We start from the raw sequence: 27,116 nt of genomic DNA, 5'->3' as shown, positions 1-27,116 counted from the left end.
CTAAAAGAGCGTGATTGAAGTCACGTTAACAAAGCGTATTGTCAGTGTTTACGTCAGCCGGCCGCATTCCGCACAGGTGATGTTTCACACACAGTTGCTCCACTGTGCGCACCGATCGCTGCCTGTTGATCATGGTGGAGGCGGGGCTGCTGCTTCAGCACCTACGCAACGAACGCTCCCACCCACGGAATCGGTAGCGTGTTCCGCAACGCTCGCTCAATAAGTCACTGGACCGCTGCAGGAAATTCCGCAGAAATAATTAGCGAGTGGAAGGCACAAGAAGCTACCCGACGTCCCGGTGTCGAGTACTTCTATACCTATTACAGCACTGTCTTGTTATAGTAGTCGTGTTACCTCTGTTCGTCCTCCAGCTCCTACTCCTACTCACCTTCCTCTACGAAGACGGACCCATCTTCACGTAAAGCCAGCCGGTGGTTCGCGGCAGATTCGTAGTGGAACCCGCAGTTGGCAGGAGCTGTCATTTTTTATTGCCAATGATTGTTACGTGACGTTATGGCTACTCTACAGAGGCAGAACATCATTCGCCAGCCCAAGACTGGGGTAAGTTGCACTGACGAGTAGCTGCTTCAAATCGAGCGTGCTGGAATTGTTATTGTTGCATACATGTAGTAGAAGCCAAGGTGCAGGGCTTGTTTGAGGCATTGCTATGAAGCTTTAGATAGCATACTGGAGTGTTCAAACTCTCGAGCCGGTTTGCTCATAAATGCTGCGCTGTACATTAGCGTCATGCTGTTTTACAAGAGCTTTGGTAAGCCGAGCTTTGATTCACCCATTGGTGTCTGAACTCTCGGCCAGCCAGGGAAAGCGTTCACGCAGTCTTACGTCATATTGATACATCTTACTCCTAGAAGTTCTCCACTTCTATACATCGTACGTCCTCGTTGAAGCAAAAAGGTACGAGACGAGTAGTTGTAGTTGGATAGTGCTTTAGGTTTCCCCACTTCTTTTGTGAGATAATGAGAAAGCTCTTATGGAATATGAAAGAGCATGTCAGTCTTAAGAGGGATTCAAAGTTTATTTGATGAAAATTGGTTTTGAAATGACTGAGATAGTCAAAAGAAAGGGATCCTAACAAAAGTTGGGACCCACCTTTTATTAGGATTGCTTTGTTTTTAGATATCTCACCCCTTTCAAAACCAATTTTCATTAAATAAACTTTGACTTCCTCTCCGCCTTGTATGCTCTGTAACATTTCATAAGTGGTTTCCTAGTATTTCGCAAAAAGTTCAAGCTAAATCCTCATCTCGACCAATGCTACACCTTCCATTTCAATGTGCCAGATGTGAAACACATTGTGAGATCATCCAGTAAAAACTCGTTGTCCTCGTGGTTTGTTAGCTGTAGGACTATCATGTGCCGTGATTCCAATAATACCCACTATGATCTCGTTTTGATGTACTAGTAAGAGTTATATTCGGCTGTCACACTTTTTTTTTTTCGAAATGTAACTAGAAAGTAGGAAAACCTGGAAGAAAAGATCGCCCCACCGGTGGCAGATTATTTTATTTGTTTCAAGAAGCCGACTGATCTATCAGGAATGAGTTAATATATTCCATTATATTCCATATATTCCATAATAGTATGTGATAGTAATGAGAAGTGTTGAAGCAATGTATAGAGTGTACTGACTAGTAGTCAATTCAATTGGATAATTTTTTGTACGTTGGAGTCTCTAAGCTCTAAATGACTTCTTTCGTAGAAGAGAGATGGAGAAGAAGAAATACAGATCAATCGAAATTAATGCCATATTTCATATTTCATTCTCACTTAGTACCTTATTTTGTAGATAAATATTACTACAGGCTCTTCAGTTGTCAATATCACACCATGTTTTGATGCTCAGCTCTCCTCCATTTCCTTTTTGTCAGTCACACAAAGAAAGAAATACACTTTGCCCAACGAACTGTGCCCCGGCATGATAAAGTGATAATTTTTGAAGGGAGAGTAAGTATTATTTGTGGAGAGTTCTCACATAATGCCTTTATGTTCGTATCTCTGTAATGTCTATTTATGTATTATGTACAGCATGTATCTATCTATCTTAATATACCTATCTATATTGGTGTGATAAAAGATGACATAGGATGACGCAGGATGTTAGATTTGTAGAAGCTTCGGATATTTTGTCTTCCTTATTTTTTTATTTATTTGCCTGTAGTAACACAGGGATAAAATGCATTATGTCATACATGCATGGTAGTTTTTGCGTGTAATAATGATAAGTCATGTACATGTGCAGGGACCAAGTGCAATATTTTGATTATTACAATACGTGTACTTGCTGTACTTTGTTTAGTGTTATGTTACTCGTCCTTCAGTTATGTATACATATTTATTTTCCTTTACATGTGAAATTTGTAATGGAGACTGTTGCAAAGATTTTTATGCCGTAGTGCATGACAATAAACGATCTGAATCTGAATCTGAATCTGAATAGATACCTACATATATATGCGTACATATAAAAACATTATGCTTTATATTTCTATATTAATGAGAGAGAGAGAGAGAGAAATATATATGTATACATAATATTGTTGAACTCTGAACAATTGAAATGGAAACACTAAGTAGGGCCTATGTATTTGCGTCCAAATTGTGTCCTTTTGACTTCCGGGTTCAAATCCGTTTCCAATTCCAGCGCTATGCAGGCATCCGTGAAGTGTGCTTTGAACTTTATCGCCGTTGTTTTTTAGCGTCTAGACAGAGGCCACGCTAGCCCCGTATCTTTATTTTTGTTTGTTTGTATAGCTTTAGACATTTTCTAAGCGTTGAAACTATAAAAACATATTGAATGCGATGCGTTCCTCATGAAAGCGTCATTGAATATTATGCTGTATGATTTATCACTGCTTTGGTAAACGTCAAAAGGCATTCTTTTTTTTTAATATCTATTCCGGTAGCTACAGAGTATCGGAGGAAAACATCTGTCTGTTAGGAAAAGCAATACACTCGGTGCAGAGCGAGAGTAAAAACAAAACAAAATGTGACTATATACTTCGATTTTGCGTGTTTTTTTTTAGAAGCACTGTGGAAGTATGGAGCTACAGAATATTTCTGCTGTAGCTCCATGGTGGAAGCATGCATTATTGATTCAGTGGTGTCATGTTTCGTTTCAGTCAGCTTAATAGGTCTACAATGTAATGTAGATTCAACATAGGTCATGATGTCTACCAAAGTATATAAGGCCTTATTAACGAGAATTTTGTCCACGATGCGTTTCTTTATGAACTCGGTAGCATCCGCATAACTAGTCTACGGGCAAAGGACATACAAAATAAACGACAAACGCAAACTGTACGATTCTGACCGAGTTCACGAACCCTGTCAAATGGTAATTTGCGTGGGGAGAAAGATTTACAGTGTATACAAGCATTCGCTTTGTACACGGTGTTACTTGTTAACTTGTTCCCAGGAAAATGCTCAATTTGAGATAACACCTTTGACCTTTGACGTCACTCTCGCCAGTCAGAGACGTCACTGTTTTTGGTATAAGTTGAAGTTTGTCGACTGTAATGGATAAAATGTAGCAACAACAACAATAACGGATTTGCTGAAGTTTCAGGGAAATTTTAGACATATCAAAGAAACAATGAATTTAAAATCTTTCGTGGCTAAAGAAAGCAGAGACGTTTATGGCAATTCGTGTGCAAAAGGGATTTAGGGGAAAGTGTTACTCCCTATCAACTACATGACATGTTAGATGGTCACAAATCTTCACTTAATTTCATTTATTTTCTGATGAAATCTGAAAGAATTACTTTTGTCCTTGTCATCGAGTCATGAAAACATTGTACTGACTTCGGAAAATGATATTCAAAAGAAAGGGAGTTTCTCTTTAAACGTGATTATTTTAGTGATGACAAACGAGTAGGAGTATTAATGACCCCACGTCAATATCACGCATGGTGAACTTGATGTTTGGTGTCAGTCTATCCCATTTTAAAGCTGGCTGCATTTAAACAAAAGATAGTGAATGTGTATACATGTAAATGAAACAAATGTGACGGTGGCAAGTTTTGATGACACATAGTACAAGTATGGAACATCGCATCTTTATGATACTGAGAGTATTGTACATGAAAAGACAGATCAAATATAGCGGCTATTATACTAATCGATGATTTTAACATATCAACACTTCTTTGAATACGTGTGTTATTCATTCTTCATGTCACATTTAAAAACATAGACAGAATGATTTGGTCACTGTTTGTCGTTAACACTTCTTCCAAAAAGGGGGAATGACAAGTTTGACTTTCGCAGAGTACAATAAAAAAGATCTGAATTTGTATGCATAGAAAATGATGTGTTGTCAAGAGATGACATTGTCGACTAGTTGTCGTTTGCACACAACCTATGCGTTTACATCAATGATTCACATGAGCAGTTTGTCAATTTCTTATTATTGTCTGATGCTTATCTTTTCATTTTTTACTAGTTTGTAATGAACATAACGCCCCCTGGTAAATGACTTTATTGCTTTCATGGTTGTGGGAGGTAATGTGGTGCCATTCCTCAGGACAATATCACAACGCATGCTTTCTTTCGGAAATTGGTTAGCAACGCAATACAGAGACTGTCTGGGTTAGGTTTCCTTGACGTTTAAAAAACGGGGAAAAATACAGGGCATATTCGTATTGGGGTATGATTACCTTTTATCGACAGGAATTTTAACAGCAACAACAATAGCAACAGCTAAAACAACAACAACAGCAACAGCAACAACAGCAACAACAACAATAACAACAAGAAACAACAACATTGTTGCGTGAGTTTAAAGGCGAGGTTTTACGGATAATGATTGGTAGCCTGAAACTTTCTAGATGGTAACTTTAGTTGTTTGATGAGATGAAGGAGCCCTCATCTTTTTATCTACTTGTCTTACTTACTTGCTGCTGCCCCTCCTACGGAGTACACTATAGATAATATGATCCTGTTTCTAGCTCAGGTTAACCAGCATGAAAACAGGTTACTAGTACTCGCCTACAAGATTTTTCGTGCTGCATATTTATTTTATGAAATTATAGCGACTGATTATGATGATGGTGGTGATGATATTGACTGATAATAGTGATGGGTGATGATGATAGTGACAAATGATGGAAATGATGGTGATGATAGGGACTGATGATAGTGAATGATGATGGTGATGATGATGATGGTGATGGTGATGATAGTAATGATATTGACTGATGATGGTGATGATGATGGTGATTATAGTGATGATAGTGACTGATGATGGTGATGGTGATGACAGTGATGATATTGACTGATTATGGTGATGGTGATGGTGATGATATAGTGACTGATGATTGTGATACATTGTAATGGTGATGGTGATGATAGTAACTGCTAATGGCGAATGGTGGCGGTGATGTTAGCGACTGATGGTGGTTATGCTGTTATGATGATTGAAGATAGTCATGACTTTGATGCCGAAAGTGGTTGCAATAACCCTCCTCATCATTTTTGTTCGCATTTCCTCTTTAAAATGAATCATCACATAATTCAAAACGTGGCAAAACGATAATGCAACGATTCGAGTCATGTGAACATTTGTAAAAGTCTATTGTTGCTGTTCTTTTAGGGAGAGCCCCGACTCAATGACTCAAGTTTCTCATGTTTGCGATCGCATTTACATCTGCACACTTATAAAGACGATAAATTAATTGAGTCAGAATATTCCAAAGTGTCAATTCATGTGTGGCATTTATAGCTGCAAAACCATCGACACTAGAAAAAAGAGAAATATGCACAAAATACAAACCACGGCGAGTTTTCTTAGGGAATGACTTCATTGACTCATGTGATTTCCATATGTGAGTATGACAAATTTCATCAGAAGACGAAAAATATGATATTGCGATTTTATTTTTTTTTTGCTCAATTTAAAGGATATCTTTGTTTATCTAGGCTTGCTAATGTGCCCGTTTTTGCTATGCTTTTTAATTATCGACAACTTGACCATATAGGGTGGAGTCTTGTTCACGAAGAGCAAACCACCTTCTAAAATTAGGATGATGAAATTTCGGCCATGATTTTTACCATGCTCTGAGCGATCCTAATATTCGGAGGACTGGCAACACGGACCACTGGCTAATTTAATCATTGAGAATCTTCCTAAACTTTTCCGGAAAGATTAGTTCTTCTTCTCTCCCCATCAGCTTTCATACTTTCAATACAATATACTTTCAACCAATTTGATCGAAAGAATGTCCTTGCCTTTCCACCCCTCCTCTCCCCCACCCCCTCCAGCGTCCCAACAATTCCTGCTACAGACTGCTTCATTATGTAGACATAATTATAAATCATGTAACCGTCATTATTTAAATCTCTTAATGTCCAGAGCCGATCACGAGGAGTTCTAAAAGAATAATCGTGTAACGCGTGGCTGCATACGGCATGTCGGTATAACGACCACAATGCTAAACGGAAAGGCTGGTGTAGATTTGCAGCTCTGGATTCAACCATGACTTGTAGAATCAATGAAATCTGTCTTTCCAACCTTCCTGGTGAAACAGACTAAACGCCAATTTTTGACAATGCGGAGATCCATGGGTTACAAAACTAAAGGGGGAAATCGCATTCTGTAGTATAGTTTCCTTTCTTTTGAAGTTGCGGAAGTACAGGGTTTGCCTTTGTAAGGGAATATTATTTACGTTGAAGGGCAGGGTATAGTGAAATAAGTTGCTGCGAATGGGATGGAAGGGACAGCACGCTGTGTGAGAAGGAAATGGTGCAGGATCAGTTAAAGCATGGGTCGGATGTTACTTCCGGATCACTGCTGGACCCGTCTAAACAGAAAAGGACGAACTAAGGGATCTCTAGACTCCGATTTGTTATGGCAATATACAGCTTTGTTGTTGTTGGTGGTGGTATTTTTTTTTTTTTTTTTTTTGCTAGATGAACAGAAGGAATCGATAAAGTGTATCTTTAGTACATCATTTTTCCGTAGTAGGACTAATACAGCTGCACTCGCTGGATTCTGTTGGCAAAATGTGTATCCGTGTATGCACCGTTTAGCCATTATGGAGAGCTGCCGAGAGAAACAATTTGCATAGTGTATCTATAGATACACCCTTTTGTCATGTGAAGACAGCCGCGGCATAGGCCAGCTTTTTTTTTTTTTTTTTTTGACAGAAGGTTGCATCTAGATTAAAATGTCTCTAATTCAGTAGGTAAAGACTTGAAAAAGATGAGAAATGTAACAAAAATGATGTTTGAAGTATAAAGCAAAGCCTTAGACAAACTCCGTCACCAAACACATATTTATATGGCTTCTACAGCAAGAGCAAATGCCCAAACTTTAGAGCGATTCTTCTCGACTTTATTTCTCCCTGTGAGGAGCAAAGATACACCCTTTTGCCATGACGGCAGAATAGTAGAGCTCAAAACAGTTTGGCGTTACGGGTAGTGGTCAGCATGGAGTTTTATGCAAGGAGTGGCCATTGTAACAGAGCTCAAAGCATTACCTTTATAGTATCGATCGGTGCAAGCCATTTAACAGTCATTTATCCCAGGGAGTCTCAAGGAATCAAAACGTCCCTTTCTCACTCATTCGCTAAACCTGCGGGATTAACTTACAATTGTGTTTTGTGTGTGTGTGTGTGTGTGTTTAAATGTCCTTTTCGTGCTTTGTTGGATAACTACTCTAAAGTGAGCGAGTCCAGTAAAATCCATCGATGATGTAAGCTGTTTGATTGTGTTTTGAGCAATTTTGTAAGGCATGATTTGTATGGGAGTCGTGTTTTGGTATTTAAAACGCAATGCTAAGAGTTTGGAAACTAGGAAAAAAAAAACCCCACCGCGCAAACATGCTCTTAGCAAATATGAAGAGTCCCTAGTCATATTACATGGATATTAACTACATACTGCAACCCCTCTTTTCACAGTACATGCGCAAAAAAAAAAATGAACAGCAAAAAGACACTGATTTACAGGGACGTTTACCAGCCACTCAAAGTTAGAGAAAATCATTTCATTTTCATTTTACTTGATGTTTCTGCATGTTACAAATTAAGAAATCATATTAGAAAACATACATCGCTTATAATGGCTATAACTTTGCAAATGAGAGAATATAAAGGAAAATTATCCGGACATCTATAGAGATACAGCGAAAATCCATTTACCATGCACGAGGGTCCTCATCAGTAAGCAAAGCTTAATGCTTTGAACCTCTTTAGATAGAAAATAAATAAATAGAGTTAACAAGCTATCAACGCAATTAGCTACCACGAATTAACAAACTATTTCACAAAATAATACAATAATAAATATGTTTTCAAGTGTTGCCGAGAAAAAGAAATGGAGAGAGAAAGTGATAGAAAGATTCTTCATTCACCGTAGGTGCGTTCACCCAGTCGCCATGGCAGTAACAGCTTGGAGAAGCAATAACCCAGTTATTTACCTGAAAAAGATAAAAACATGCTATACCACATGTCTGTTTACAGCAGGCGGATTAACCAAAAAAAAAAAAAACAAAAAAAAAAAAACAAACAAAAACAAACAAACAAACAAAGTGCTTCGAGTAACAAAAGAATACATAATTATTATCATTTTTGGGCGAATGTTTTAGAGGAATTAATTCAACTAATTGTTGGAGACTGAGATGATAACATTCCATACGTCTGGGCCGGTGTGTCGAATGTATTTTTAGAGAAAAAAAGTTCCGGGATTTGATAAGTAAATATTTGAGGCGTTTCTTGTGAGATAAGAATGTGAAAATATTCTTAACGTAGGAGGATAATCAAACACCCATCTTAGTGTTATAGCGAAACAAGAAGGTTGTCAAACTAGTCAGACATACCACCAAATAAGTTCTGCGATTTGGGTTCTAAGTAACAGAGTACAGAGTATGAAAAACTCAAGTTAAAACTTGAAGAAAATCAAATATTAACCGAAACAATTACAACTCCCTATGGATCGTATTCATGGTCGCCTGAAGGTTATCTTGTCTTTAATAACTAGTCAGGCTGAGTAAAAATGTGTCACGGCCGTATTTGCGATGATGATAAATACTTTACGCTGCACTCTTTCGTTGAGCGTCTAATTACAATGTAATTTTGAGCCAAGGTCTTCATTGAGCTTTTGCGTTGATCGGTAATATGGGAAGCTAAGACACTATCCGCACACAAAATACACACATTTATACATGCCATTATCCCGGATACAGCGATAATGTGAAGTCTCTACAAAGTTATAGGCCTACTGGACAACCAATAAAGAGCGGCCCGGGTTGACCCACTACAGACCAGAACTTCTGGTCGCTCTTCACTCGGAATTATGTTTACCCCTTGCAGTGGGTACCCAGTTTTCGAAATTCAATAGCTCCCACATTCGGGGTATGAACAGAGGCTATCTTAGTATGCATCCAGTCTCTGACGATATGCCTTTGTAATTCTTTTTTTTCCCCATCCGAGCAGAAGTGTAACTGAAAAATGCGAGGGATGCCATCGAACAGTATCAGTAATACACATCAGGAAGGGAATTACGGTAGCAGGGATTACCCACGCAAGATACTTTTTGGAAAATAACATTCTCGAGATACATTCTCGAGGTGATTGATAACCATAGGGTGTTTGGACTGTTACGTATATATCGATGTAATATACACCAATAAACGAACAAATTGATATGTATCATTTGTTCAATAAATTGGTGAAACAGGTGTTTACATAAAATCTATAAGCGTTTTAGATTCCTTGGCAGACATTTTCTTGAGTATATAGACAAAACAATAAAATCTCACCTGGTCACTTCGGTGATGCGAAAGATCAAAAGACCGGTTCTAAACTTTTTTTTTTTTTTTTTTTTTTTAAATGACCGGGCATGTTAGCAAAATTATACGTTAAGCAAAATAATGTTGTGTAATGATACCCCAATCTGTTACTACCCCCTCTTCCACAACGATTACCACATATTTCTCCCTACCAAAGTTAAAGGAGTCATTGACCTGTACTCATACTCTCAATTTGCAGTGAGTTACTGACCTCTATCATCAGTCGAGTACACCACCAGAATGTTAGCATGATCCGATTCTTCCCCCATAAAAGATAATACATGAAGGTGGGGAGATGAGGCTGGATATTGTCTGATATCAGACCACATCCATCCCCCATCATCTCCCCAAGTTTAGTCCAACCACAATTTGTGACCAGCTTGTGTCAACTCCATCCTGTCCTACCCCCATTTATTACTTGGAATTGATGTTGAGTCTACCCCCCCCCCCCCCTAAAGGCAAGGAGGTAGGCCTACTTCTTCCATGCTAATTAACTAGTGCTGCCTATGTATTTAATAACCTATCGAAAACCTTTCTTTGATATCAAGATTCCTCCCCTTTTCACCCCTTCCATGTATTTGACCAGTTTTGTGTTATTGCTGAATCCTGTGAATTTAAGATACAAGAATACTTGGGATTTGAGACTCAGGGGTAGACCTCTCGAACAAAACACACTTTGATATTACAATATCTGTGTGTATGATAAGTCATTCTTCAGTGAACCCTTATAATATCCCGATTCAAACGCACATTACAATAATAAGTGACTGGTTATGTGTACGCCCACAAACAATGACTTGGAGGTGAGAGAATCTCCCTGATTTGAATAAGATCTGCTTCTTCCTGCAATAATTATCTTCTCATGCTTCCGTGTCTATCCCGAAGTGCGTAGATCTACATTGGGTGTCTATACCAATCCAGAGAGGAGAGAGATACGAACCTCATTCTTTTCCCTATTTTGGGAGGACAGTTTCACCCAAGGCAACCTACTCTGATCAGGGAAGAGCCCTGACACCATGCCTGACAACGTTTGAGAAATGAGTGGACTTTGCGCTCACGAGTAACCCATCATTATGTATCAATCATTTGTGCATTGAAGTCGAGCTGCAGTCAAACATCTTTCTGCGGTCATCGTTTAAACACGTTTGACAGGAAGATCCGTCTGTAAATGTTTCGCAGAGACTACACATCTGAACCGTAAAATAAATAAATTTTTCTATGTCTATGTACATGTACATTACATGTCGTGACGTTCCTATTTTCTCACGAGGCAATGAAGTTTAACGCCCCCCCCCCCACCCATACGCATTAGTGATTGCAAATAGGGTCAGTTCATGAATTGTTATGGATTATTGGAGTGTTCCATGGGAAGTCGTGTCGGTGAACTGTGCCCTGGCCATTCCTTTGTTATGGTAATGATCTAGTCTTTGAGCGTAGTCCGTAGACTAAAAAAAAAAAAAAAAAAAAAAAAAAAAAAAAAACTAACCCCAACATTGACCTGTAGTAGAATCGACCTCCATAATCGACTTAGTATATACAGCACCTCTCAAGGTGAATTTTATCCCGATCTATATTCTATGTGTAGGTGTTTTCACATGTCATAACGTGTCTCTATGTTTATTTCTCTCCGAGCTGTGTATTTGTTTAGACCCAAATATTCCAAGTAATATTTCTGTGTCATGATATGACAGCTTCTCGTGGGGAAAAAGGCAAGACAGTCATGCCTTCAGCCGGCACCTAGAACATCTTTTGGATTCAACCATTACATGTTAGAAACATGATAGTGATGACTTTTAACCTTCACAATCAATGATTGTTGAACTAAAAAATGACCCCCCCCCAAAAAAAAAAGAAAACAAAACAAAACAAAAAAAAAAAAAACGAAGAAGAGAAGAATGACACCGAGGCTAGCTAAATCAAAATGAGGTTTGATCATGAATGTATTGATAATTTATATATTATAGAATTTTATATAATAGAATTGTTCGCTCTTCCGCTTTTCATAAGTGGGATCTAATTTTTATTTGTATAGGGCCCCATTTTTCTCTCTCTTCTTTCTTTCTATAAAACAACAACAACATCTAATTTTCTTGTAAAACAGTGAAAATCTAAATCCCCACTAATTCAACTCAAACTACCAGCCCTTTAAACGTCTTTCGCGATACGTGTGCTAAGTCACGATTTTCTCAAGATGACATGTGCACATCACGTTACACCACTGATCCGATTTACAACATTGTGCTTGATAAAATAAAGGATCACCATAAGATTTTTTTTTTAATCTTTGCATGTCTCGACTCGCAATGTTGATATCCCGCTTCTCTTCGAGGTGCCCTTTGGTCGACAAGCTATTAAGTGCTTATCAATTTTACATAATCTTTTACGTGGGCGATTCTATATCATCTCCAAATATGGACCAGTGAATGAAAATAATCCACCAGCGAATCATTGTGTGATATTCTACGGCGTCTTTATTTTGCTGTTTCATTTAGTTCAATTGGCCAGTTGATAGGGATATATGATCATGATGATATGTGATCGTACATCACAAACGTATACTAAAAATCGCATACCTCGATTTGACGTGAGGACTCTAATAAGTGAAATGGGTCAAAACAATCAAACTTTTTATATTTTGTATATTTTCGTATGGAGCAATTCTTCTTCAGCATAGCTCTTAAAGTTTACGTTCATGAAACTAATGGGAAATTGTGTTTTGTGGATAAAAAAAAAAAGAATATCTTGATTAGGTGTGTCTTAGATGCCCCTGATATCATTTCAAAAATTCCTCTGCACACTCTTCATTTTCAACTTCAATAACTTTAGAAAGGATATTGCTACTGCTTTGAAAGTTTTGAATAGAATGTGCTAATGAAGTGTACATTTATTTTTAAATAATCGGATTTTTTTTTATTTTCATGTCCTGCTTTATAAGCACAAGTTGCGGGTGAGATTAAGCACTCGGATAGAGTGTGTGCTTTCTTTCCATTATTTGGACAAGTTAGGAAAGTTCATTTGCATTTGCATCATACATCATTTTAAAGCACAGAGTCTGTTATTCTACAATCTGCCCTTAACCAAACATCCATGTCTGGCGACTTTCTGGTGGATTTGTGATGCTGTATTCCAAACCTGGTACGTAACAAAACCAGTGGAGCTGAATATTTACTGTGGTTAATCAACTTTGGCTTTCAACATACCCGTCAATTGAAGCCCACAAAGCGTAGCGAATACAATTGCTGTTCGCCAGGCTAGTTATTATGCGAATGAATGATTCGTGTTCTTGTCTTCAGGCAAAACTCACAAATTACACGAAAGCGGAATTAATTGACTTGAGAAAGGTAAATTCTGTCACCCCCTCGAAACTCCCAATGACCTATTCCCTCTTGTTTGTTTGTTTGTTTGTTTGTTTGTTTGTTTGTTTGTTTGTTTTTATTTTCCATGAATTTCAAGGATTTCATCCCAGGTAACCACTTGAAGTGTAGGTGCCTATGCTGTATGATCCTGGGGTGATACGTGGTTGTGCGTAATGAAGTAAATTCTGTAAGCGCAAAGTGTCTATGTCATGGTTGAAAAAAAAAAAAAAAAACTGTCAAAGGCAATGTGCGTTCTTTTAAAGACGATACTGCAAAAACTTAAGTTTCACCTCTTTTACACAGTTGTTACGTACTTCAGACACAATGTGTACCCCTGACAATTTCTAAGAAGAGTTTCAAAGCAAAATGGGCTAAGTGCCATTTTGAAGGAAGTCCATGATAAGATACAGCAAAATTCAACCTTTCTAATGATATATCACCTGTAACATAACAAGGAATATAACAATATAATATATACATTTTTATTTTGTTATGATAAGGTCGTAAGTCTAATATTAGTTTTTACAATTTTTTTTTTTACATTTTCACCTCTGATGTTCTTTTTTTTTTCAACCTTTATTTTTTTTCTCCCTTTGGCAAGATCAGCTCTGGCATCTATATCCCTGTGTACTTGTGTTACCTCTGTTATCTCTTTCTCCTGTCGCATACTGTGCTAATATTATTTTATATTTATGATATTATATATTATATGTATGTATATATATATATATTAATTTGATATTTATATTTTATTATATTACTTATTTCTTCTGAGCAAAGAAGCATCCCAGTTGACTAAGTGTTGCGGTGGAATGGATCTTATCTTTTTCTTTTTAAACGTGTCTTCAAAGCCATGTGAAAGTGAAATGTCAAAGTCATCGCCTCATCAATGAGTTTGCATTTGAATGTCTGCTTTGTTGACTGGACTTTCACTTTCTACGTCATCGTCAAGTGGATTTCTACTTCACCCGGCCTCACGTACACTTGAGCACTTTCTGACCAACTCTCTTACATGCGGTTCGTGCCGAGGAGCACTTTCGTGTATGGTGTGTAGAAATCAATCTACGGGCTCCCTGCGTAGGACGGCAAGACAAAGTAAATTTACATTTGTCGATCCGACACAATATTCACTTCCTTCCGCTGTGTAAAGGGCCTACTATATTGTGAGTTTATCATGGCTTTATTGCTCTCATCATCAGACACATAACCTTACAAACACTTCCTGACCAACATATTACACACAGACGCAGAGAAAATTGGTCGTTCTGCTGAGAGTATTAGTATCAGCTCCTGGGTTTGGCTTAAAGGGGGAGTCTACCCAGACTTGAATTATGTGGATTCAGTGATTCCACGTTATGAAAATAATTACATAGTGAAAGTATATAAAGAATACACATGAGAGAAGTTTCGGTGTTCCGAATACAAACCTAACACATTTTTTTTGGACCTCTTCTTACTAATATAATTTCGGTATCTTGCACAGTGCTCTATGTTTGATTCCTGATAGGCTATATTGTTCAAAAGCCACTCACTTTACCATTCGACTTTCTATAGAAGACGTACTTATGTACATGTATAACGACAAATCCTAGGCTCGTTATTATGCTTCAAGGTATATCGAATGGTTATTGCGTTACTACATACATATTAGAAGTACACTATACCATATCACACCCTCCCCCCCCCCCCCCCCAAAAAAAAAGACAAAAGCAACCACAACGCAATTTCTGCGCAGATGACGTAATGAGCAAGTTATCAGGGTGGCTATATTTGAAATCTTCTCTGACGAAGCCTGCCCTTCCCTGAAAGCTTTCTCCGATATGTTTGTACAGTGCGGGGCTGGGCCGAGCCCGGCCTCAATTGCGGGGCCGAGCCCCGAAATTCTGTCCGTTTACAGTGCCGGGCTCGGCCCGGGCTTTTAATTCAAACCTTCCAATATTTTGTGGCGCTCTGCTTGTAAACAAACGCAATTTGGTATAGTCTGGTTTCCAGACCCTTTGCCAACTGGACTCCGTGGCGAAAAGTCGCCGTTCGACAAAGGCCCTTGTCGAAGGAAAATCCTTTGCAGGACAAAACATCCTTAATACTAGTTTTCGACGTTGAGGGTTAATATCCTGAATAGCGAAATAATACGGGCAGAGGGTCTGGAAGCCGGACTAAATTTGGTACCGAAAAGGCCGAGACTACCTCCAGAGCTTGGCCAATTGCGCGGCTGATTTTGGCCCCGCATTTGGTCTTTTGCACATTTACAGTGAAATGAAGGCCGGGCTCGGCCGCGGCCGAGCCCGGCCTTTTCACTCACTGTAAACGGGGTCTAAGAGTATAAAGGGACAATTAGAGTTTGGTTTTGGAAACGTATCAATCTCTCTTGGAAGTTCGAAATGAGAGTCTTTCTCCCGAAACATATGGAATTAGTAGGCCCTATATACTCGCAGTAAATACACAGGTAGAATTAAGTTGAAGACGAGAAGACAACATTGTTATTTTCTGTACTTGTGAGCATCACTGAGGCACGAACTTTCCTTTTCGTGTACAGCAAGAAGTATAACTTGAATTGAAAAATTAATTCTCAAACCAGTTTTCTTTCATGTCTGCAGGTAGATCATGTATGTCGACAGGAAACTTAGAGGAGAATGTTGGATTATTATTTTTTTTTTTGAAAGATGCACTTTTGTCATTTTTGTCATGCAGCGCACGAGCATGAAGTCGCAATGTTAAACTTACGGAGGTCGAACAGCTAACACAGGAGCTGTGACAATGTCACAAATATGCACATGCATGCAGTACCTCCAGCGATGAGTCTTCAGGCCCTAGTTTACCTCATCATACGAGATTGTTTAAATTCTGACAAGTTGATCTCTATTAAAGCCGTGCGGTACCTTCGAAAGATAATATGTCTTCCTTGATCAATCATCATTCTGTGTATGTGATATAGACGCCCCCAACGGGGAGGAGGAACATCGGAGAAGCCCGAACGCCTCCTCTGCCAAGAAGGAACATCAGGGAAGCCCGTACACCTCCTCTACCCAGGAAGGACCTCACCGAGACCCAGACGCCCCCGACGGTTCGAAAGCACAACAAGGACAACCCGTACGCCACCTACCGTCTGTCTTCACCCCTAAACGAAGTTCGCGCCGAGTACGATGTCGTGGTGGTCGGGTCCGGCTACGGCGGTGCGATCGCCGCAAGTCGATGCGCTCGAGCCGGTCAGTCCGTGTGTGTGTTCGAGAGGGGTAAAGAGTGGTGGCCGGGCGACTTTCCCGAGACAGAGCTCAAATCATTCAATGAGCTTCAAATCACAATGCCAGGTCGGGCAGCCCCGATTGGTGAGTGATCACTTTAGGGAATCAGTATGGTTGGAGCCTTTCTGTCAATATCCTCTGGAGAGACACCTGAATAAAATCATGTCATTCTTGTTGACAATAATAAAAAAGAATTTGAAATCTAACTTGAGTGGTATAATAGTCTATCTACTGAATGTTTTAATGAACACAACCCTAAATATTTATAACTATATTTATTATACATGTATATAGATAAACCATGATTAATAGGATATATTATGAATCATAATGTGATCAAATTGTCATCATAGATATTGATGTACTATTATAATTATTGTAGTCACAAGTATTATTATCATTACCTTCATTGTAATTGGTGTGACATTATCATTACCATCGATCCCCCGTGCACGAAGAAAGTTTAAGCACAAGACTAGTATCGAAGAGTTTATCTATGCACTCAATGTAGATTCGTGTAATGCCGCCTTTCTAAAATGTTTTGAGTTTGCGGTAGACGCGGCCATGTCCTATACAGTGTAGTCTTTAACCTTGATCTGATCCTGTACATCATCTCACCCATCAAAACGAAATTGTTCGTAATATCGTATTCCAATCATATTCTATATTGCTAAGACCACGTAAACTCCCTAATTCTCTTTTGTAAAGAAAATGATTTATATTATCGACAACTTGAAGCTATCACAATGGCTGAGATCCATGATTAATGTCAGGGTACGTTGCAGTCGACTCGTTCGAGAGTATTGAATCTTCGGCGTAGTTTGACAATCACGTTGTAGCAGCTGGTAGCAATGGTCATTGTCGTCTACAGGGTGACTTAACCCTCTCACAGCCAAAACATCGTAAGTGCCGTTGACACTGTGTACAAACGAGTCCCCGACGGTAGTGAGGTACTCTATCAATTTGTTCACCCACTGTTAGGTAAGGAGACCGGTCTGTATGACATGGTGATGGGGACTGACGTCAGCGTGCTTCAAGGGTGTGGTCTCGGGGGAACGTCGCTCATCAACGCCAACGTGGGACTTGACTGCGACGCACGCGTTTTCAAAGATCCGGTAAGGTTACGCAACCAATGACTCTCTATACAGTTACTTTCAGTCAAAGTTTTCATTAAGATTATCTGCTATTGTGTAGAATGTGTTTGTGAAGAATTTTAGCCAGCATTTATAGAACACTTCAATAATCTACTTTATATGGTGTACTAAAGAGTATATCAACATTCTTATGCGTGACTGTGATAGATCACGTTGAGTTTGGTATTTGCACTGTTGAAATTTGATGTCTGCAAATGACAGTCATGTCAAGATAATCACTCATAAAGAAATAACAAACAGCAATCCAACCAAACAAATATGACACTATTGAGTCAGATTTCGTCAGTTTTTCTGAACAAGATCACAACACGTGTCCCCTGTCTCCACTCACTGCATCCTATAAATTCCTGAGATATGACACGCAGTGAATGGAATGAATGTAGCTGCATTTTGGACCTTCATAATTATCAAAACTTACTGTCAAGTGAAACCGTTAATCGCACGGTTTCGTGCATGTAGAAAACACGCACAATCTCTTCTTTCATCTGCGTCCTGCGCTCACTTTCTGTGTTTATTTGTCCCTTTCTCTGTTTCTCATATTGCATAATAATGATAATAACGAGGATAGTCTTAAATTATGTGAGTGATGATGCTGATTACACTATTACAACTACTAAGAATAAGATTGAACCGATACATAGTCATCATTATCATTAGAATTATTCAAGTATCGCAGCATAGCCTGCATGTATGAGTAGGCCTACCTCTGTATTTCTCTTCCACACGACCCTGTTCTTGTCGAAGCTTGTGATTAAATGGGTGGTATAGTATTGGTGGGAATGAGGATTTAGCTTCTAATTTCTTGTAAGATACTGAGAAACCACTAATGAAATGTTACAGTTATGTGATTTATACCATTCTAAAGAGGAATCCAACGTTTATTTGATGAAAATTGGTTTTGAAATGGCTGAGATATCCAAAAACAAAGTATAACAAAGAGATGCCAGCAGAAAGTGGGTCCCATCCTTTATTAGTATCGCTTGTTTTGGATATCTCAGCCATTCCAAAACTTATTCTCATCAAATAAACGTTGAATTCCTCTTGGAATTTTATGTTTGTTCATATTTCATAATGGTTTTACATTATTTCACCAAAAAAGTATGAAACCTAAAGCCAGGACTCATTATTAGTATTATCAAACACCAGTTACACCTAGGCAGAGAGGGACATGGCGAATAAGAACTCATCTCCGCTTAATATGTACGAGCAACAATGATCGAGTTGAATGCAAGATCTCTTGTTGGAGAGTCTACGACCTTGTCTCCTATACCACCACCATCCCAAATGTCTAACTGTCTTTTAACCCTAAAAGGGCGTTTCGCGCTATAATTCTGTAACGCGAGAAGGCCTCGTCGCGAGGTTTCTTGACTTTGTTTGTTCAAGTCTCGCGCAACTTTTGAGACCAAATTTGCAACGTCCGCGCATACTTTTGCGAAGCCACGCCCATTTTTGTAACGGAATGTCGCTCCAAAACGGACACAATTTTGTGATTTTGTATACATTTCCATTGAAAAACGGTGCTCTGTCATGAAAGTCATAAAAACCTGATTATTTTCACAATTAATCACTTTCATTGATTAATTTTGTGCTAATTATGGTAGAAAAGTGGTTAATGACAATTTCCAATGAAAAAACAAAGGAAAAACAAAAGTTGAAAAACAAGGAAATACATAAGAAATTCTGAAAACAATAAAGTACATAAGAATTGAAATGAGTTATGGAAGTTTTTGTGATGTACAATTGTTGAATATGCTAAAACAGAGTTACAGATCAAAAATTAGACTCTCAATGCTTTTAATTAGGCTAAAATATGATCTTGAGCTTAATTTGCATAATTAATAATTTATTAATTAAAATTAGAAATTGATTGTTTCAGAAAATCGTATGACACAATCTTGTAGATTATGACATGGGTCTCACGCATGCAAAATTTCATCGCGATCGCACCACCGATGGCCGAGATGGGGGGGGGGGGCGGAATCCATCCCCCCCCCCCCCCCCCCGGTCTGAGCATAGCCAAAAAAGCCCGGCCCTTTTAGGGTTAAATACTCTCACGATCGGTTGAACATCCAGCCTTGCTGCCAACTTCATATTGGTTTCTTCAGGACAATACATTTCTCTAGCAAACTGCCATAGATGACTGAAGCCACGCCTTGGCATTGCGCTGCTTTATATTGTTGTTGTGCTTATATTTTGAAACAGTGTTGGCCGGAGGAACTTCGCGAAGACGAATCAAGTCTATTCGGGCAGGACCGCCAACGCGTCATGGACATGCTGCGACCCGAAAGGTACCCGGCTCACTTCCCCGAGCTGCCGAAGCTCAAGGCCATGGAATTGGGCGCCGCGCACGTCATCAGGGACATAGAAGATCTCCACGTGCCAGACGTGTTCACAAGGTACAGGATTCTCTTGCCCGAAGGCCGTTTTACAATACATGTTCACAATAGATTAGCAAGTATAGATTAGCAGCGTTACGTCATATTACACCTTTTCCTACCTGGGATAATGATTGTTAACGATTCGTGCCTTCTGTCAAAGATGTTACTGAAACTCCTGTTATTTGCTGTTATCAAAACATAAATCACGTACTGAGTAAAGGGACGTTAGAAATAGGTGTACAACAGGGAAGTCAAATGCAATGAGAAGCAGTAACAACAAAGTAAGTTGACAATACTGATGGATGGAAGGCGTGTATCACCTAATTCATAATCTTACGTTACAGCCACAGTCTGCTAAACTAGATACGTGATATTTACCTCAGGGTAATTGTATAGTTTCACCTCATTGCTTTAATTATTCCTTCTAAAAGGATATAGCACATGGTAGAGACGTATCCGGTTGATCGCTGGAAGTGCCTGGAAACAAAGCGTGAATAATAACCCAACCTATGCATTTGTCACTTGCCCAAATTCAGACCTCCTCTGTACGTGAACTTCAGAGACACCGAAAAGAACGACTTCGGGATACCTCAGCCAGCCTGTAACGGCTGCGGGAATTGCGTGAGCGGGTGTAACACTGGAGCGAAGAACACTCTCAACTTTAACTACCTCCCTGATGCACGGACGTTCGGTGCCGATATATTTACCGAGGTATATAAACAGCAAAGTCCTTTTGAGTTTCCCAGCGTTGTCTGTTATGCCTTTACGAGAACCGTTTTGTGGACATGTCCAAAATTGCTATGGAAACAATACGCGGACACATCAGGCATCGTGAATGTACAGAACAGTACCAACACTTTTGACAAGGGACGGTGGACTCTCATTTTAAGTATAGTGGTATTCTTCAAGGAGATCATTGATAGTTAATGGTTAGAAAATTCAGCAAACATTCGTAACCATTGATTAGTCACAAATGGCCACAGAGGTCTCGAAGGAAATCCAGCATTATATAGCTCGATTCGAAATGATTGGAATAACAAGCAGTGAAGCCCAGATTTAAAATACAGAAAAAAAATAGAACCCTGAACACACTCAATACCCGATGAAGTGTAATACTGGCTTGTAAATATATAGTAAAGGACACCCAATACATTATTTGCTGAACAAAGATATTAATGGAGTATTATTACTGCATAAATAATGGTTGGTGCAACTGTTAAGGTAGATTCAGCCATTAAGTGTAACGATATGATGCTCTAATCACAATCAGCATTTAAATAAGAAGTTTGTGGACACTGAGAGGGCTCACAATTGAGGAATACTAACTACAGTATATGAAACTAAAGTGCAATGTGTTGAAAGGAAAAAATGAGCCAAATATGTATTATGAACCTTGACCCAAGAACGTGTGCTACAATTAACATGCTCATGATGACGGCAATCTTATTCATATTTTCTTCTTCTAAATTGTTGACAACAAACTCTCTAAATGCATGATCAAGTGTGTAGTTGTTGTATCACTATTATAAGTAAAACTCTATTGTGTTTTCCCGCAGGTTAAAGTCAAGGCAGTTCTGCGCGACGAATCCAAAGCTATGTGGGCTGTCTACTACGAAGTTCTTATCCAGGACGTCTTCCATGTCGTGGAGCAAATAGTCCGTGCGAAAACCGTGATTCTTGGCGCGGGTTCGTTGGGATCCACCAACATTCTAATGAACTCTGCAGAACGCGGCTTACAACTTTCTAGTCGGCTCGGAGAAGGCTTCACCACCAATGGGGACGCCCTTAACTTCTGCTACAACACTGCTCACAAGATCCGGTCCGTTGGCATTAGACCAAGCGACCTGAAACCTGGTCATGGTCCTGGGCCATGTATCTCGGGTCTTATCGACATGAGGCTTCCTGATGAACCGCTCGAAGACGGATATGTTCTGGAAGATGGCACCCCTCCCGGTGGTTGGGAAACACCACTGAAGATTGTGTTGAAGACAACTCCAGGTTTGAAGATGTCTCACGGTCATAACACCAAGGAGGCACTGCGGGCTCTCACCGGTAAGGCCAACAAGAACACCCTGTCTGTTCTTTCCATGAGTCACGACTCGGCAGACGGGAAGCTTGTTCGTGATAAGGCCAGTGGGCGCGTCTGGGCAGATTTCCCCCACGTCGGATGTGGGGACAACTTCCAGAAGATCTACGATGGAGCCAAGCGCCTGACAGCAGCGCTGGAGGGTCACCATATCGCCAACCCTTTCTGGAAAGGTGCCCTGAGTCACCTGCGGAATACCAAAAGTGTTATTACGGTGCATCCCCTGGGAGGCTGCGGAATGGGCAAGTCAGGGAGTCAGGGCGTGGTAGATCACGCTGGACAGGTATTCGTGGGTGACTTTGACAATGTCCACCCAGGATTACTGGTTGTAGATGGAGCCATCATGCCCCGAAGTCTTGGTGTCAATCCCAGCCTGACGATTGCAATACTCGCCGAGAGATGCATGCGTCTTCTGGCCAAAAGGAACGGTTGGCATATAGACTATCCATCAAGGCGGAATATAGGTGAGATATTTCTAAATATCAGTAATGATTGTCAACTGGTTGACTAAACTTAATATAATTGTGCATATTAATTCAGTATGGCGTACAAATTCAAACCAGATGCATGTCAGCGAAAAAAATTATATAAATTGATCTTAAATTATTATCTTTTCCAGAAATATGTCTAAGAATAGATTTCTTCTCGATTTGCACAAATAATCAATGCCCTATCTCTAACAAAATCGGCCCATGATTTCATGGTTTCCTACGTCGTGCAGCACACAGAAAGTTAATGAGAGTGTTTATTTCTTTAAAGCAAAGTTAGATATCCACGTTTTCAAAGTTGTTTGGAGAACAAATCTATGCTGTAGTAAACGACTACATGTGTATATCAGTGATAACGACGGCTTTAGAACGGACAAAAATCTTACTTTTGTAAAACATTTGTAAAGAATCAATCTTACTTAAAATGAATTCATACCTATCTTGGATGTGTATAATTTGTGTAACATGTTTTGCCTCAGTTCAATGGACATTTAAATCAATCGTCGACCGTTTTCATGGATATATTAACCGTCATGATACGCCCTGAAATCTTGCAACATGATACATTGGAAGGAAATGGGGAAGTGTATTGAACAATAAGATATAATGCATTTTCTTTACACCTTTAGGTCATAACTTAAAGAATGTAGACGCCATTTGTCTTCCTGTCAGTTTGTCGATGTAACAGCAAAACAGGTCATAATATTTCCTCTCTTTTAGGGATAAATTTATGTTTATATTCAGTCAGTTAATTAAAGCATGAACACTAAAGTTTGAAAACTTTGCGTTAATGTTGTCAACATTTAGCAATATTTTTGGTGTTTTAACGTTCGCATATGTTTCATGCTTCTATATTCCTTTACAGCAACTGTGTACAGGAAGACTAAACCTGGATTCCGCTTCACTGAGAAAATGACAGGTAAAATGGACATCGCTGGAGAAAAGGTTCCCTTGTCGTTCAAGGTGACCATTGAATCAAAAGACATCTACAACATGATCAACGTAGATCCACACCATCGGGCTGGAATTTTCGGGATCGTGACGTGTGAGAAGCTCTCTCAGAAACCTTTGACCGTGTCCGATGGCGTGTTCGAGCTTTTTGCTGAGAGCGAGGAGAAGGTGGAGACGAAGGAGATGGTCTACAAGATGACCCTGACTGATCCAACGGGAGAGGTCTACCAGTTCCGAGGGGAGAAGTGCATCCACAAGAATAGGATGCTTTCCATTGGAGTCACTGACACCACACACATGGCATTCACTCTCAGGAAGGGTGTAGGGGAGGCGGCAGAGATGGTTGGTCAGGGCAAGCTGAAGCTTAAGATCAGAGACTTCTTGAGGCAGCTGACCACCATCGAAGTCACAAATTGCCATGCCTCCAGTGAGAGAATGCGATGGAAGACAAAGTTCTGCAAGTTCTTTGCTGGAGCGTTGTGGGAGGTGTACGGCGTCTTCAGTCCGTCTACCACACCGTTTGACCCGGATGCGCCCCCACGGGAAAGGCGTGACCTGAATCTCAATGGTGCCGACATGGACATTAAGGAAATTGCAGCTGGTGACGGAGTTCCTTTGATCCTCACAAGGTACAACGGTGGAAGCAAAGGTCCGATTCTTCTACTGCATGGTCTGGGCGTGCCGAGCCGCATCTTCTCACTCGACACTATCGACAAGAACCTGGTAGAATATCTGGTTGAGAACGGTTTTGACGTCTGGGCCCTAGACATGCGCTTCTCAACTGCACTTCCAGCACACAGGGAAAAGAGCAATGTGGTTGATGCCGCAGAATTCGACATCCCTGTGGCCATACATCACATCTTAGCATCCACCCAGTCATCCAAAGTCCAGATCTTTGCTCACTGCGTTGGCTCGCTTGCCATAATGTGCTCCTTGCTCTCAGGTTATGTCTCCAAGGACAAGATCAAATGCATTGTTGCATCACAGCTTGGTTTTGTTGTCAAGCCCACTTCGTCTTCCAGTTCAAGACCAAACTTCCTGGGCGAAGGTGTAGATGCATATACAGACACTAACGATAACTGGATGGGTAGAGTGTTCAACGTCTTCTCTGATCGGTACGCCAGCTTCGCAACGGCTGCTAAAGAGCACTGCGACAGCAGCGTGTGCCACAGAGTAACCTTCCTGTATCGTCCTTCATGGCGCCACGGAAACCTCAATAAGATCACTCACGACACCCTGCATGAATGGAATGGCTTCACAAACAAAGAACTCTTCAAGCACCTGTCCAAGTGCTCCTCCAAGAAGCTCCTGTGCAATCGTGAGGGCGACACTCCACTCATCCCAGACTGGCAGAGCAAGACACACTTGGAGTCGGCCAAGTACAGGGAGGCACTGGAACGGCTAGACGTTCCGATTTTCTTCTTCATGGGAGAGGATAATTCTAGGTGGGATAAGCAGTCTGTGAAGCGAAGTTGCGAGAGGTGCCAGGAGGTTAACACCAAGCAGCATTACGAGTGCGTCTTTGTACGAAAGTACAATCATACAGACTCAATAGTAGGAAAGAACGCTCACACGGAGGTATTCCCGCTATTTTTGCCTTTCCTCGAGAAGTACACGACGTCTGCAGATGCAGCAGTACAGGCTGAAGCTTAGGGACCTCCCGGCAATTCTTGGTAGTCGACTGTCGTTGTCATTCAGTTTTGAATGTTTTTTCTTCATGGTTGACAAACTGTTCTACAGCGAGCTTTGTATGTAGAGTTTGCCTCAAATTCCAATGGGGCCTATCGTGTATGAGATACTCAATCAAATGTAGTCTACCAAACATAGAGATGCAGTACATAATAACGTCATACCTCCTCAAAAGTAATATATATAGATAGATGTAGATATACTCGTATTTCACGCGCTAGCCAGTCAAAGTACTAAACGTTGCGTTAGTCACTATTATTAACTTTGTTCACAAAATCTGTTGAGATTTTTACACTTTTGTGTACACGAAACTGATAAGCATCAGAAGTTGTTGGACAATATGTTTTCTACTATCCTTTTCCCACATCGTCTCAATAAAATTGGTATGCTTTCATTTTGCCACTCTCTTGTGGTTCCTGCCGACATTGAAGGCTGCCTTATCAGCAATCTGGAAGCCAATTCCCACATGATTAATTTGATGATTGGTCTAAGGTGAATAGGCGAATATACTTACTATATATTATTAATGTCTCCATGGTAACATTGCATGATCTTTTTTTTTTATCTCATTCAAGAAAGTATCTTTAGCTGGTTACAAAATGGTTTTTAATGATAGTAAACTTGGAAATTCAACACACAACTCACGAATAAATCAAATCTACCGTGTAGTGACGAATGGATGCATACACGTGTTTATAATCCTGTGATAACGACGGGATTTGAATGGAAACTGACTGTGTGTGGCGCTGCTTTCATTGTGGGAGCACCGTTGAACGATCTGTTGTGGCATACTTCTCACAGTGATCAAGATATATCGAGATTAGAATTAGAGAGACTGATCTATACAGAATGCATGCGACTGTGGCTATAAATAGTTAAGATTTGTGAAGTGAACTCTAGGACTTTTCCGACCAGCAAACTTTCTGTCAAGCGGGACGTACTTACTCCTTATTATTATCTAATAGCTGCAATAGAGCAGAGTCTCGCTTTTTAACACATTATTATACAGTTGTATCTGATTCGTGCATACATACCTACCATTTATAAGAGTCTCTGTGTTATTCTTATTCTTATTGTTCTTATTCTTCTTCTTCTTCTTATTATTATTATTATTATTATTATTATTATTATTATTATTATTATTATTATTATTATTATCATTTTGTGTAGCGTGATAGAGTATACATCACGCTGCATGTGAAACATACGCTTGATGTACATAGGACAGTCATTACTTTATATTACTGAGTATTATATTTCTATTTCATGCAACAGTAACTTTGTATTTAAAACTGAAATTATATTTTGTGCGTCGTTGTTCATAATGTATCCATTGGGAAGATTAACAAATTGTAAGCATTTTCTATGTACAACATTATATTGAATCTAACAAGCCATTTTATAGTAATACGCTTTCAGACTGTATTGCACATGGGAATTATACACACCAAGTTACAGTACTTATCACTGACACAGTACCGTTCGTAAAAGGACAAAGTACACATTCCCAATTTGATAGATACATGTTTTTTCAGAAAAAAAAAATCTCTTCAAGATTTAAATAACGTGTTAGATGTGATGTTATGCACTGAGTGAAGAAGGAAATTGGAAAGTTCTTCAGTGATGTGAATTATGACATTGATGAACGCTAGGTTGATTTTATGAGTAATGACAATGGCTAGTAAAGTTGTAGATAGAATAATGTCAGATTGTAGATTAAGTTTTTTTGTTTCGTTCTATTCAAGTCACCCTTTTCATATATGAGACTAATACATGTACAAGCGCATACGGTATAACGAAGCATGGTCATTTTATCAGCATCAGAAATAAAAGGAAGTCATTGCCTCTTTCATAATGTATTCACATTTTTGAAAAAAAAAAATAACTGTTAAGGATAAAACCGAAGGTTGTCGGAGGCTTACATCACCTAGCAACTACCAATAACCACCGAAAGGCAGAGTTTGCAT

At 39.6% G+C, this 27,116-nt stretch overlaps 1 protein-coding gene across 1 annotated transcript; it reads left to right on the top strand.

The window, feature by feature from the left end:
• Nucleotides 1-449: 449 nt before the first annotated feature.
• LOC140226742 (uncharacterized) lies at nt 450-25,655 on the top strand. Its single transcript, XM_072307173.1, has 7 exons — nt 450-561; nt 16,097-16,487; nt 17,385-17,518; nt 19,760-19,953; nt 20,472-20,646; nt 21,492-22,485; nt 23,375-25,655. Exons 1-7 carry the CDS (start codon nt 514-516, stop codon nt 25,111-25,113), a joined length of 3,675 nt encoding a protein of 1,224 aa, XP_072163274.1. The 5' UTR covers nt 450-513; the 3' UTR covers nt 25,114-25,655.
• The last annotated feature ends 1,461 nt before the right edge of the window (nt 25,656-27,116 follow it).

This window comes from Diadema setosum, chromosome 4 (genome assembly GCF_964275005.1).
Source record: "Diadema setosum chromosome 4, eeDiaSeto1, whole genome shotgun sequence".
Lineage (NCBI taxonomy): Eukaryota > Metazoa > Echinodermata > Echinoidea > Diadematoida > Diadematidae > Diadema > Diadema setosum.
The sequence above is the reverse complement of the archived record's forward strand: the minus strand, read 5'-3'. Positions and strand labels throughout refer to the sequence as shown.

Excerpts from the sequence above, each read along its gene's own strand:
- LOC140226742 (XM_072307173.1), top strand. The coding sequence starts at position 514 with ATGGCTACTCTACAGAGGCAGAACATCATTCGCCAGCCCAAGACTGGG. Across the intron at positions 16,488-17,384 it reads AGGTCGGGCAGCCCCGATTG|GTAAGGAGACCGGTCTGTAT; the intron begins GTGAGTGATCAC and ends ACCCACTGTTAG. Across the intron at positions 22,486-23,374 it reads TCCATCAAGGCGGAATATAG|CAACTGTGTACAGGAAGACT; the intron begins GTGAGATATTTC and ends ATTCCTTTACAG.